At 47.9% G+C, this 13,778-nt stretch overlaps 1 protein-coding gene across 2 annotated transcripts in view; it reads left to right on the forward strand.

The window, feature by feature from the left end:
* The first annotated feature begins 12,565 nt into the window (after positions 1-12,565).
* Positions 12,566-13,778, forward strand: part of GOT2 (glutamic-oxaloacetic transaminase 2) — a 29,401-nt gene continuing 28,188 nt past the window's right edge. The window contains exon 1 of one of the 2 annotated variants that reach the window (XM_047711561.1): positions 12,566-12,761. In XM_047711561.1, the coding sequence (XP_047567517.1) occupies positions 12,673-12,761 (89 nt within the window). In that variant the 5' untranslated portion in view covers positions 12,566-12,672. The remainder of the gene's footprint in view (positions 12,762-13,778) is intronic. The other variant, XM_047711560.1, reaches the window with a different exon arrangement.

A 13,778-nucleotide genomic window follows, 5' to 3' on the forward strand; every position in this document is an offset into this window, starting at 1 on the left:
AATCTTTTTTTAAAAAATTAACTCAGGGACGCCTGGGTGGCTCAGTTGGTTAAGCAGCTGCCTTCGGCTCAGGTCATGATCCCAGCGTCCTGGGATCAAGTCCCGCATCAGGCTCCTTGCTTGGCAGTGAGCCTGCTTCTCCCTCTGCCTCTGCCTGCCACTCTGTCTGCCTGTGCTCACTCTCGCTTCTCTCTCTATGACAAATAAATAAATAAAATCTTAAAAAAAAAAAAATTAACTCAAAATGGATCAAAGGTGGGACACCTGGGTGGTTCAGTCAGTTAAGCGTCAGACTCTTGATTTGAGGTCAGGTCATGATCTCAAAGTCATGGAATCAAGCCCCACACAGGGCTCTGTGCTCAGTGCAGAGTCTACTTATCTCTCTGTCTCCTCCTCCCCCTGCTCACTCATTCTCTCTCTCTTTCTCTCTCAAATAAATAAATGAAATCTTTTTTTAAAAAAAGATTTTTAAGATTTTAAAAAAAGATTTCATTTATTTATTTGACAGAGAACACAAGTAGGCAGAGAGGCAAGCAGAGAGAGGGGGGAAGCAGGCTCTCCGCTAAGCAGAGAACCCGATGAGGGACTCAATCCCAGGACCCTGGCATCATGACCTGAGCTGAAGGCAGAGGCTTTAACCCACTGAGCCACCCAGGCACCGATGAAATCTTTTTTTTTTTTAATGGAGTACCTCACTGGCTCAGTCGGTTAAGCATCTGACTTCGGCTCAGGTCATAATCTCAGGGTCCTAGGATTGAGCCCCATGTCAGGGTCCAAGCTCAGCAGGGAGTTTGCTTGTCCCTCTCCCTCTCCTTCTGCCTCTCCCCTAGCTTGTGCTCTCTTTGTCTCTGTCTCTGTCTCAAATAAATAAATAAAATCTTTTTTTTAATGGATCAAAGGCCTAAATGCAAGAGCTCAAATCATAAACTCTTAAAATAAAACAGGAATAAATCACTGTGACCTTGGATTAGATATTTTCTTAAATAAGCACCAAAAGTACAAGATGCAAAAGAAAGACAATAGATAAATTGCACTTCCTCAAAATTTAAAACTTCGAGCTTCAAAGGACACCGTCAAGATAGTGAAAAGACGACCCACAGAATATTTGCAAACCACATTTATCTGATAAGGTTAAGTAACCACAGCACATAAAGTATTCTTTAAAAAAAAAAAAAGATTTTGGGGTGCCTGGGTGGCTCAGGGGTTAAGCCTCTACCTTCAGCTCAGGTCATGATCTCAGGGTCCTGGGATTGAGCCCTGCATTGCATCGGGATCTCTGCTCATCAGGGAGCCTGCTTCCCCCTCTCTCTCTGCCTGCCTCTCTGCCTACTTGTAATCTCTGCCTGTCAAATAAATAAATAAAATCTTAAAAAAAAAAAGATTTTATTTATTTATATAAGAGAGAAAGAGAGAGCCTGCACAAACAGGGGGGAGGACAGAGGGAGAAGCAGGTTTCCCACTGAGCAGGGAGCCAGACATAGGGCTTGATCTCAGAACCTGGAGATCATGACCTCAGCCGAAGGCAAATGCTCAACAGACTGAGCCACCCAGGTACCCCAAAAAAAGAAATAATCAACTTTTTAAGTAGGTAAAAGATACTTCCAAAAAAGATAGACAAATGGCCAAAAAGCACATAAAAAGACACTCAACATCGTTATCCAGGAAATGCACATCTAAACCACCATAAGAGGGGCACCAGGGTGGCTCTGTGGGTTAAGCCTCTGCCTTCACCTCAGGTGGTGGTCTCAGGGTCCTGGGACCGAGCCCCACATTGGGCTCTCTGCTTAGTGGGGAGCCTGTTCCCCCCTCTCTCTCTGCCTACTTGTGATCTCTTTCTCTCTGTCAAATAAATAAATAAAATTTTTTTAAAAATTTAAACCACCATAAGATACCTCTTTATACACACTAAGATGGCCATAATTTTCTGAAAAAAATAAGTGGTGAGGATGTGGAAAAATTCAAAAATTCAAATTCAAAAAAAATTCAAAAAATTCAAAAATTCATACGCTGCTGGTGGGAATATAAAATGGTGGGGCCTCTGTGAAACAGAGTCTGGAAGTTCCTCAAAAAGTTAAATATAGAGTAACCATATGACCCAGCAATTCCACTCCTGGGTGTACATCCAGAGAAAGGAGACCTGATCATACAAAACCTTGCACATGAATATTCATAACAGCATTTATTCATAATAGCTAAAAAGTGGAAACAAGCCAACATCCATCAACTGACAGATGGATATAAACAAAATGTGGTATATAGAACAGAATATTATTTGGCCCCAAAAAGAAATGAGGAGCGGATGTACGCTCCACCATGAATGAACTTCGGAAACATTAGTGAGAGAAGCCAGACAGAGAAGACATGCATCTTTTTTTTTTTTTTTTTTTTAAAGACATGCATCTTATAAGGGCATGGCGGGGGAGGGAATGGAGATGGAGATATGACTGCTGAGGGTTGGAGGTTTCTATCTGGGGTGATGAACATGTTCTGGAATTAGATGGTGATAGTTGTACAGTCTTGTGAATATGCTGAAAACAACTGAATGGTATACTTTCACATGGCTCATTTATGGTATGTGAATGGCATATGAATTATATCTCAGTTTTAAAAAGAGAGACAATGGGGGCACCTGGGTGGCTCAGTGGGTTAAAGCCTCTGCCTTCGGCTCAGGTCATGATCCCAGTGTCCTGGGATCGAGCTCCGCATCGGGCTCTCTGCTCGGCGGGGAGCCTGCTTCCTCCTCTCTCTCTGCCTGCCTCTTTGCCTACTTGTGATCTCTGTCTGTCAAATAAATAAATAAAATCTTTTAAAAACAAGTTATAAAAAAAGAGACAATGGAAGCTGACATTAAGGCCTCTATGGGAGGGCTTCCTCACGGCTAAGCATGGGACCTCTCGGGCTTTAACCATGTTTCCAGGGAAGCTATGTTGATTACAAAGCCAGCGTGGTTTGTGCAAAATCGTCATGCAAAAACTGTGTTGGTCACGTGACTTGAGTTACAGAGCTCTTGCAACTGGTTTTGAATATCAGAGAACATCTTGAACTCTGTTTGGATAGAAGGGTTTCTGCCATGACCACAAGGCACTCGTAAAATTTTCCCCCTCCTTTGTCCCCCAGCACTATGTGCCATCAGGAAAGTATATAAAGGTTCATTCACATCTCTAGTAGAAAGTGCTTTACATTGGTCATTCACTCATTAATTCATTAATTTGCCCAGTACTTTCACTTATACAAGGTCAAATAGTTCATACTTTAAGCTTAGATGTCCATATTATTGTTGGGAGACAAGTCTCCCTGGAATTCTCGCTTTCTGTGTGTTCTAGGTCTTTTGAGCCAAAGATGTGTTTGAACAGCAAACAGCCTTGGAAGCCAGAAATATGTTCCCTCCTGAGAGACTTGGATATTACCTCCCCAGAGATGTCCCAGTAATAAAGATAAGCCTTCTCTCTCCCTGGGAGATTTGCTCATATTCCAGGCTAATTGAGTAATCTCGCTCTTCAGAGGAGAAGGACAGGTCATTAGTTTCCTCATTGCAGGGCTCCTCTTCCGTGGGGCGTCCCATAACATGTGCAGGTAACACACAGCCCTCACCACATTTCCCCACCAACTTGGAACATAGGAAGTGTTGCCTTGGCTCCTGGTTTTGTCATGGTAATAAACCTGTGTCACTGACCCAGGGGGCGCATGTTTTCTGTCAGTATATGCATATAAAATTGTGCCAGGCTAATTCGTAAGCTTGCAAGTAAGGTAAAATCTCAGGCCTTTCACGATTTCTAACTTAATGTTTTATAAAATGCGGAATAACAATGCTTAGATAAGCATCTTAAGGGTTTGAATCAAGCCATGTGAATAATGCACTTAGCTTATTATTTGTCAGTCACTGTGCCTTATTTTATTAATTACTCTACTAAACACACAAAGTTAGGGGCACAGTAGACAAGAAGAAAGAGATTTGGTTCTTGGATTTCTGTCTGAAAACATGACTTGAACTCTGGCTCCACCACTAACCAGATTTGTGACAGAGGACAAGTCATCCCTCTCTCAGACCTTTGTGTTCTCATCTGCTAAAGTAGAATACTGGAAAAGGTCAATATTTAAAAGATGCTTTCCTAGAAGCATTAGACTCATGAGATTATTCTGGGCAGGGAAAGGGTTCTGTGGACACAGACATCTGGGAGACTTTGCATCTGGTAAGTCTCCCCTAAAAATCTATAAGGCAAAGAATAAAAAGTCAGAAAGCCCTGCAGAAAAGAAGACTGTTTGATATGAATTAAGCCAAGGTTTCCAAAATGTCATTTGACCACAGAACCCTTTCTTCCTCATGACACCAAACTAGCAGCCCATGGATTGTATTGTAAGAAAATGCTGGACCAGGTGATCTAAGGGTCTTTCAAAGGTCAACAAACTTTTACCTCTCTATCATTTACCCATGTCTGATGTTTCTTTCTATAGTTTCAAGCTCAAGTTATGAGTGACAATGATCTTCTTGTGGACAGGAACCACACCTTTCACTCCTAAATCACGCAGCAAGGCAACTAAAAGGTCCATATTGACAGAGAGCCACAGCAGTCAAACGCACACCCATCAGCGAGCACACAAAAGAAGATAGTCATATTGGAAGTTTATAAATGAACTGTCCAACATTCTTACTGCCACCAAACACCCTTGTTGGGAAAATATTTCTTTAGTAATCAGATGGGGGGAAAAAGCCGCATGTGACCATGAACCCTTTTCCAGCCTTGTAAACAGCTAAATCCAATAAGAATGATGCTCTGGAACCTGGAAGCTTCGGATTCTCTTTCTGCCTAAACCATGAACTCACTTCTGACTTGAAGAGAGTCCTCTTCCTTATCAAATCATGCATTTTCTCCATCTTGTCAGTGAGGGAGTTGAGTTTCTTTTTTTTTTTTTTTAAGATTTTATTTGTCAGAGAGAGAGAGCACAAGTAGGCACAGTGGCAGGCAGAGGGAGAAGGAAAGAAGCAGACTCCCCACTGAGCAGGGAAAGCCATGTGGGGCTCCATTCCAGGACCCTGAGACCATGACCTGAGCTGAAGGCAGCCGCTTAACCAACTGAGCCATCCAGATGCCCCAAAATGGCATTTCTTTTGATCCAGCAATTCCATGGTCAGTGCAGCCTTCTGCAGCAGCCTTCTGGTCCCGTGCATATGCATGAGCCTCATAGCCTCCAACATGCACAGCTGGAGATGGGAACAGCTCAAGCCCATCTGGGCCTTTTCGAAAAGGCTGCATCACACCTCTTATGCTCAGTGCCCACAACGATGTCACTCTTAACTACTTGGGAAATGCTGTCTCCGGTTTGGGGGACAGCCTGTGTCCACTAAATCAATGGCCTGGACTGCTGTGATCCTGAAATTTTCCTTATTTATTTATTTGACAGACAGAGATCACAAGTAGGTTGAGGGGGGGGAGCAGGCTCCCCGCTGAGCAGAGAGCCTGATGTGGGGCTCGATCTCAGGACCCCGGGATCATGACCTGAGCCGAAGGCAGAGAGGCTTAACCCACTGAGCCACCCAGGCGCTCCAAAATTTTCCTTTTTGTAATAATTTTTTTAAATGACAAAAACACTCATTTAAGGGGTGCCTGGGTGGCTCAGTGGGTTAAGCCTCTGCCTTCGGCTCAGGTCATGATCCCAGGATTCTGGGATCGAGCCCCGCATCGGACTCTCTGCTCAGCGGAGGGAGCCTGCTTCCTCCTCTCTCTCTCTCTCTGCCTGCCTCTCTGCCTACCTGTGATCTCTATCTGTCAAATAAATAAATAAAATCTTAAAAAAAAAAAAACACTCATTTAAGTTGTGTGAAGGAGGTTACTTCAACCTCCAAAAGCAAAGAGAGCTACACCTGGGCCTAGAAGTAGCGCCAGACACATGGCTTAAGTTAAGGCAAAAGAACAGTTTCAAGTCTGAGTTCAAGTTTGTTCTTTTGTGTGTGTGTGGCTCTGTCAGCAAGATTAAAGCACAGCTTACTTGGGGGAACTAAATGCTATGAATGTGTACATTGGGTTCCACTTCTCTGAACTGTGCTGAGGAGCTCAAATCCTCTTAACCACTGCGCACGGGCAATCTCTCCTCAGGGCAGCGTCCAGCCTTGGCTTTGAGGTCACTGATGGCACCCTGTCCCTGCCCTCCCTGCTGTCAGCTGAATGAAGTCTGGGGCTTGTTTGAATCCCCTAAGTCCCCTTCTCAGGGCCACGACACTTACAGAGAGAGGAACAAGGAAGACCTGGTTGGCTCTGATGTCACTGATCTGTGACCTTGAGACAGTCATGTGGCCTCTCTGAGCCTCCCACACTCTACTTCCCTACAAAACAGGGCTGATAATCGCACGGTGATCGCGCCGTAAAAACCTCATCAGACTGCTGGTGGGACATCTCTTACCCATCTCCAGCTCATGGGATCTGGAGGGATCTTGACTTTGTCCATCTATCTTGTCCCTGTTATCTTCCAGGCTTGACAAGGGCCACACCATCATCCTGGTAATAATGCCCTTTCTGTTTTGTTTTTTCTTTTTTTTTTTTTTTTAAAGATTTTATTTATTTGTCAGAGAGAGAGGAGAGCGAGCGAGCACAGGCAGACAGAATGGCAGGCAGAGGCAGAGGGAGAAGCAGGCTCCCCGCCAAGCAAGGAGCCCGATGTGGGACTCGATCCCAGGACGCTGGGATCATGACCTGAGCCGAAGGCAGCTGCTTAACCAACTGAGCCACCCAGGCGTCCCTGTTTTGTTTTTTCTTAATAAACTGCTACTCATTCTTCTAGAAACCAGTCAAGTGTTTTCTCCTTCAAATGGCTTTTCTTGACATCCCAGGCTGATGGTCCCTGTACTGCATTCCTCTGGCAATAGAAGCACTTCTGTTTACATTTGCTACTGCACTTAGAGAACTAAAATCACAGTTTCCACCTTTAAGATGCTCACAGACAGATGCACCATATTCTTTAATAATTGGCCTTTTTTGGAATGTCCCCTCTCGGGTGGCTAATACATGTCTAGGCACATAATGGTTGGCAGCTGAAAGTGAAAGTACGTGGGGGTGCAGGGGCCACCAAGACAGTACAAGGACCCAAGGGGTCTGGGGGCAGCACTGGCATTGTCTGTGACACTGGAGGAGGCTAGCAGGAGGCCAGCACCTGCCTCTCTTCATGGTCGGCAGATCCTGCAAGACCTCTCAAGGGCGATATGGAAGCAGAGATGGGATTGGCCATATGTTTTAGAAGGAGCCCACTGGCTACTACATGCAGAATGTATAGAAGGAGCAAGACTGGAGTCAAAGAGTCCAGTGAGTGGCTTTAGGTGTGACTCAAGACAGGGCTGATGGTGCTGGTCATGTGGATGGCAAGAGGCAGGAGGCTTCCATTCCCTGGGGTAAGGGAAAAGCTGCGCTGGATCCAGCTCTGCCCCTCCATGGCTATGGGCTTCAGGTGCCAACTTCACAGCATCACTGTGAAGAACATGTGAGGGAATAAATGTTTTAGTAGTAGCAATGTGCCAGGCATGTTCTGGAGGTGAACTGGGGGGTATGGCAGGTGAGAGAGAGATCAGGAATGACTCTTGGATTTCTGGCTTAAGGAAATAGGCTGGTAAGTCAGAAATGACTCATCTATGAGCATGTCAGGTCTTGGGACAGGTAGGAGCAGGACACACTTGGGATCTGTGGGTGGAACTTGTTTAGACCCTCATATCTCAGCCCTAGCTCTGCTGCCTGGTCCTCACTCCCTTGGGCAGGGCTGGGTGGGTGCAGCACAGGCAGCCAGAAAGAGTGGAACTCATTGGAAAGAACAACAGGTCAGTTATCTGAGGGGCTAGGCCTTATCAGAGGTGCTCTGGATGGCCCTGGGCAAGTCACTTCACTGTCCTGCATGTGAATAGAGGACACATTTCCCAGACACTGAGAGCTGGAAAGGACGGATGGGGACCTTGAAACATTTCTTCATTCAAGATCCTACTCATGTGCCACTTCCTCCATGTCACCCCTCCTGGTTCCCCTGCCCCAACAACCACTCTCCACTCTGGGCTCCTAAAACCAACACCCCTGAACACTTTCAAGGCTCTGTCCGGCCCCTGCCCACCCCACAGTGCTCCTTGCCCCATGAGCCGCTCTGCTCCCCGTGGCTGAGGGTGGCTGGCCCCAACACCCGGTGAGTCCAGATGCAGCTCCTGCTGTCATAATCCTAGCCAACAGGGAAGCTGGCTGGTTTTCCTTCGAGTGAAAAGTCCGAGTGTGAAGCAGAACCAAGAGAAATCAAGGCATACCTGTACAACAGGGCGCTACAGAGGGATACCATTAATAAAGAATTTTTAAATAATTTATTAACATCCTTAGAGTGATCAGGCTGAGAAGGGTGGATGTATTTCTCCAGAGTAATTTCACAGATGCAGAAAAGTGTTTGCAGACACTCTGTGAGCCAGTGGGAGAGGTTTCCAGAGGCCCCACGAGTTACTCTCGTGGGCCCCCAGGATACTCTGGGGTTCAGGAGATGCTCTCCCACCCCAAGGAGGGTCACAGTCACCAGAAACTACCCCCTCCTGCCTCTTGCTAGGAAGAGGCTGACTGTGGCAGGGCAGGGCCTTCCCCTAGACATCCCCAAGCTGTTCTTCTGAGGCTCCGCATGCCTCCTGGGGCAGGCTGGGCAGAGAGGGCAGGGGTTGTGAGGATACAGAAGACTGGTCAGTTCAGGGAAAGGGTAACCTCTTCAGATGAGAGTGGTCCTCTCAACCAGCACCACCCCTTCTCCACCCAAGGCAGCCAAGGCAGCTCAACATCCCCTGCTCTGGCCCTCTTCTGGCCCAGCTGGCCTCCTCTGTCCTCCTCAGAAACAGGGGGCCACAGAGCTTCTTGCCTGAAGAGTTTGAAAGCTGGCACACAACTACTCCCCACCACTCCTGCATACTGAATACCCACATGCAAATGGGCACATACATAGACATCCGCAGAGACACATGCCACTCATTTCCATATTCACAAGATCATACTCAAACACAGTTACCCCAAGTGTACATGCATGCCCTCCATAAACACCAAAGACATGCATGTGCATATACAGCTACACACACACACACACACACACACACAGGCACTTCAAGTGTTCTGGCCTTCCAGATTTTGTATACAGCTATATACCTGGCCCCTCTTTCCACTGCAGCATTCACTTGCCCAGGCAAGGTCACTCAGCAGGACGGGGTGAGAGGGAGTCTGGGAGGGGGAGTCGATGCAGAGGTATAAAAGCCAGGCCCCACTGGGCACCTGGGTGGCTCAGATGATTAAGTGTCTGCCTTCGGCTCAGGTCATGATCCCGGGTTCCTGGGATCAAACCCCGCATCAAGCTCCCTGCTCAGTGGGGAGCCTACTTTTCCCTCTGCCTCTCTCTCTCTGTCTCTCATAAATAAATAAATAAAATCTTAAAAAAAAAAAAAAAAAAAAAAGGCCAGGCCCCATTGCCCCAGATCAGGACAATTCTTTGGGGCCATTACCGTCTCAGAGCCTTGTTACTGCTATTGGCATAGCTTCTCCTTCTACCCAGCCTGGCTTCCTTCAACCCCCCAGATGTTGATCATCAGAAGGCCCCCCAAAAGAGTCATGAGTCTGTGCGGAACTCTCCCGTTCTTTTAGGGTCTTCAGTCCTCTAGACTGGGAGAAACCAGCTCTTTTCTACCTACAGCCTGAAGGCTGACCCACAGCATCCTACCCTCTAGTCTGGGCCTGGAGAAGAATGCCAGAGAGGATTCCTGGACAGGCTGCCAGAGGTCTAACTCGGGGCTGGGAGCAGACTGAGGATCCTCCCAAGTGTCTTTATTGGTGACGTTGGTAAAGGAAATCTACCCTTCATCTATGCTTTTGATTCTGGTCTCAAACCGCAGCTGGCTGTGGGACCTCCGGCAATTTTTGCCTCTCTGGCCTTAGATTTCCCGTATGTGTTTTGGGAAGCCTGGAACTGGGGACACAGCTTCCTGGGACACCTGTATAAGAGCTGGCAAGGTATGGTTTAGATCTGTGCTACTCAAAATGTGGTCCATTGGCCAGCAGCTTCGGCCTCACCTGGAAACTTATTAGAATAGCAGAAGGAGAGGACCTCCCACGCCCTAAGGAATCAGAATTTGCATTTTCCCAAGATGCCTGGGTGGTGCTGATGCACACTGCTGTCTGAGAAGCACTGTCCTAAATGAGCTCGGAAAACCTTTCTGTTTCTGGAGGTCTATAAGCTACAACTTTACCAGGATCAGAGTAGAGAATGTGGGGCTTTTGGTTGAGAGGAGTTACTGATTTGCCAGGGAAGCTTTCCTTTGTCAACGCCTGGTGACACAAAATAGCTGATTTCCATAGCTAGAACCGAGTCCTCCTTGGGGACCTTCCCCTGGCTCCCTCTCCTCCATCTGATCTTTACCACGTTCTGTCTCCTCCTCTTAGCTCCTTTAAAAGATGGCTAGTGTGAGGCACCTGGTATAGGAGCCTTCTCTCTACCTGGTCTCCCTACCTCATAAGGGTTGACCCTTCCCACCTATTTTTCCCACCAGTAATTCAAATTAGCTGTTGCACGAGAAAGTTCAATATATATATTACAGAGACCAGTATAAAAAATACACACATCCAAAATGCTGACCACTGTTAATGTTATCTGTAATATGTTATGAAGCAAATATGGCAAAGTTGTATCATTCCCTCCACAAGGCAAGCACTCTCTTAAACCCTCCTGATCCTGTACTGAATGTATCCTCGGTGTATTTTTTTCAAACGTTTACATATGTTTACAAATGACTACATGAAATGATTTTGCATTTGTTAGAATTTTATCTAAATGTTTCTGCAACTTGCTTTTTTGTTTTCGAGGTTTTTCTGTTGATACTTATAAATTGAGATCATCCAGGGCCTCCTAGGTTGCTCAGTCAGTTAAGCACCTGCTTTTGGCTCAGGTCATGATTCCAAGGTCCTGGGATGAGCCCCGCAACAGGCTCCTTGCTCAACAGGGAGCCTGTTTCTCCCTCTCCCTCTGCTACTCCCTCTGCTGCTCCCCCTGCTTGTGCTCTCTCTCTCTGTCAAATAAATAAGCCTTTTTCAAAAAAGTGAGCTCATTCACATCAATAGTTCTATAGTACACCATATGTAACTACAACAGCACATCTATTTAACTACTGATGAGCAACTCGGTTTCTCCTGTGCTTTTCTTTTGTAAACAATGCCTATATCCTACGCATGTGTGAGGTCTTTAAGGCCTATACTAGCAATTATAATTGCTGGGTCTTAAAAACAGTGATTGTTATGGGTTGAAATGCATCCCCCCAAAATATAGGTTTAAGTTCCAATCCCAGGTACCTGAGAATGTGACTAATTTGCAAGCTGAGTCTTTGCAGATGCAATTTCGTCAACTTAAGATGAAACCATTAAGGTGGGCCCTGATCCAATATGAGTCATGTTCTTCAAGAAAAGACCCAGCCGTACACACAGGAAGAAAATACCATGTGAAGACAGAGGCAGAGATTGAGTGATGTAACTACAAGCCAAGTTGCTGCTTGATGGCAAGGACTGCTGGTAACTGCCAGAAGCTGAAAGAGAGGCAGGGAACAGATTCCCATCACAGAGACTCCAGAAGGAATGACCCCTGCTAACACCTCGATTTGGGGCTTCTAGTCTCCAGAACTGTAAAAGAATAAGTTTCTGATGTTTCAAATCATCCAGTTTGTGGTACTTTGTTACAGCAGCTGTAAGAAGCTAATCTAGTGCTGAAATCAAAAGTCCTGGCCTCTGGGAGCATAGGTTAAGGCCAGAGAGAGAGCGGACGAGTCTGGGACAGTCAGCAGCGGCCAGACTGGGAAAGACCAAGAATACGACCTTGGACAGGTGTTTGGATTATTCACTCAGGCAAGGAGATAAATTAAATCGTAAAGGGACACAGTTCTACTTGGGGTTTTTAGAAGTGTCAGAGAAACAGCTGTTCTTTGAGTCGACTTGATTGAATCATTCAACTTCTGATATCTCCAATGAACTCACTTTTTCCTTCAGAAATTATTAATTTCCTTCCACACAAAACTACAAGGATTTGACAAACACAAGTTTGTCATTAATAACCACGGGTTATCTTGTGCTACTAAACCAGGCCGTTTTTAGACATAATCGGCTAATCTCACTTAATCCTCACAAATACCCCCACGAGATGGCCCCGTTATCCTCTACAAACATGGATAAAGAAACTCGGGAAGAAGGTGAGGCGATTTGCACTTCACGAAATATCCCCCCAAAGATTGAGGACTGGCAACCTTGCTTACGGGGCTGTACGGCAGGAGGCAAATTACTTCGCCTACATCAGCCTACCAGCTTTTAAACTGGCGTGATAGAGGCTGTACTGTCTGGTCCGTCGTGATCAAACGAAAGCTTTTCAGGCGCTGCGAACCGCGACAAACCGCAGGGTCACCATACTCGGGGACCACGTGGCGCGGGAGTGCAGACTCCGCGGCGAGCCCACACACCGCCCGGTGCAGGAGGCCTCGCTGTCTGCGCTCCGGGCGCCAGGGTGCGCTGTGACGACGCTCGGGACGACGGACGGCCGCTCTAGCCGCCCCGGGGAAGTCGCTGTCCTTACCTTCAGCAGGAGCCCGCGCCTCGGTGTCTGCGTCCGCTGGCCCTGCGCTCTGTCCTGCAGCTACCCACTGCCTTCTTGCCGCCCACCATGGCCCTGCTGCACTCTGGCCGCGTCCTGTCCGGGGTCGCCGCCGCTTTCCACCCGGGCCTCGCTGCTGCGGCTTCTGCCAGAGCCAGGTAAGCAGGGGAGACGGAGAGGAACCGGGGACAATAGGCCTGCCCAGCCGGGCTGCGGACGCCGCAGGACTTCCACCCCTGCCCACCAAGCACAAGAGCGGGTACCACACACACGCTTTCTCTGACGCCCCCTCGGCTTCACCGGGGGCTGATAATTGAGCATCGGGGCCTCGAAGTGACGGTCGGGGTCCTACAGCCCTCCCCTCCCTCGCCCCCAGGACCGTAGGAGAGCGTGCCAACGCGTTCCCCTGGGGTTAGAAAGTATGGCCCTCTACGGCATCCGGACTCCCATTCTCGGGTAGTGGGGGTCACGAGACGCGGGTTCGGCGCCGTGGGGTGGGGGAGGGGGGCGAGGGGAGAACACACGGGGCTGCAGTGCCGGCCGGCCTGGCGCCGATTGGCTGCGCCCCCGAGACTGCCTCGCGCGGATTGGCTGCGGCGCGGAGGGGCGCGGGTGTCCTTGATGGGCCACTTTGGGGCATGGCGGGACTCACCTGTCCTGGCCTCGTTCGGGCCTGAGCAGGGTAGGCAGGCCTGGGGCGTGCTGCTGGTCGTGGGCCCGGGGATAGGAAGTACATGGCAGGAAGGCTCCCGGGGCACGGCTTTCAGGCCCAGCTTTAGTTCCTGCATCCACTGACCTTGGTGCGTGGCATCCTTTCTCCCTATCCCCCACCCCAACGCCGTGTTATTGCCTCAGTTGCCCGTGACCCCTGGGTCGTGTGGCCTTAGACATGGAAAAGAATCAAGGTGTAGTTCACCTCCCTTTTGTTTGACTGTAGGGAGGTCGCGGTTCTTCCTCTTCACATCACTCTGCACTCCTTTAGTAAGTAAATAGTTCGTCACCTATTTCTCAGAGCCAGGTGCTGGATCAGATGCTGAGTTTGAGCAAGAGACCGGTGTCGCTCAAAAAAAATTCAAATATGTAATTTCACACTGTGTGCTGAGTGGTGCAACAAAAAAGTACGTAGTTTAGAACAAATTAGCAATTCCTTCCCAGTGGAGACCTGAGCCAGGCAA

Source organism: Lutra lutra, chromosome 17 (genome assembly GCF_902655055.1).
Source record: "Lutra lutra chromosome 17, mLutLut1.2, whole genome shotgun sequence".
NCBI lineage: Eukaryota > Metazoa > Chordata > Mammalia > Carnivora > Mustelidae > Lutra > Lutra lutra.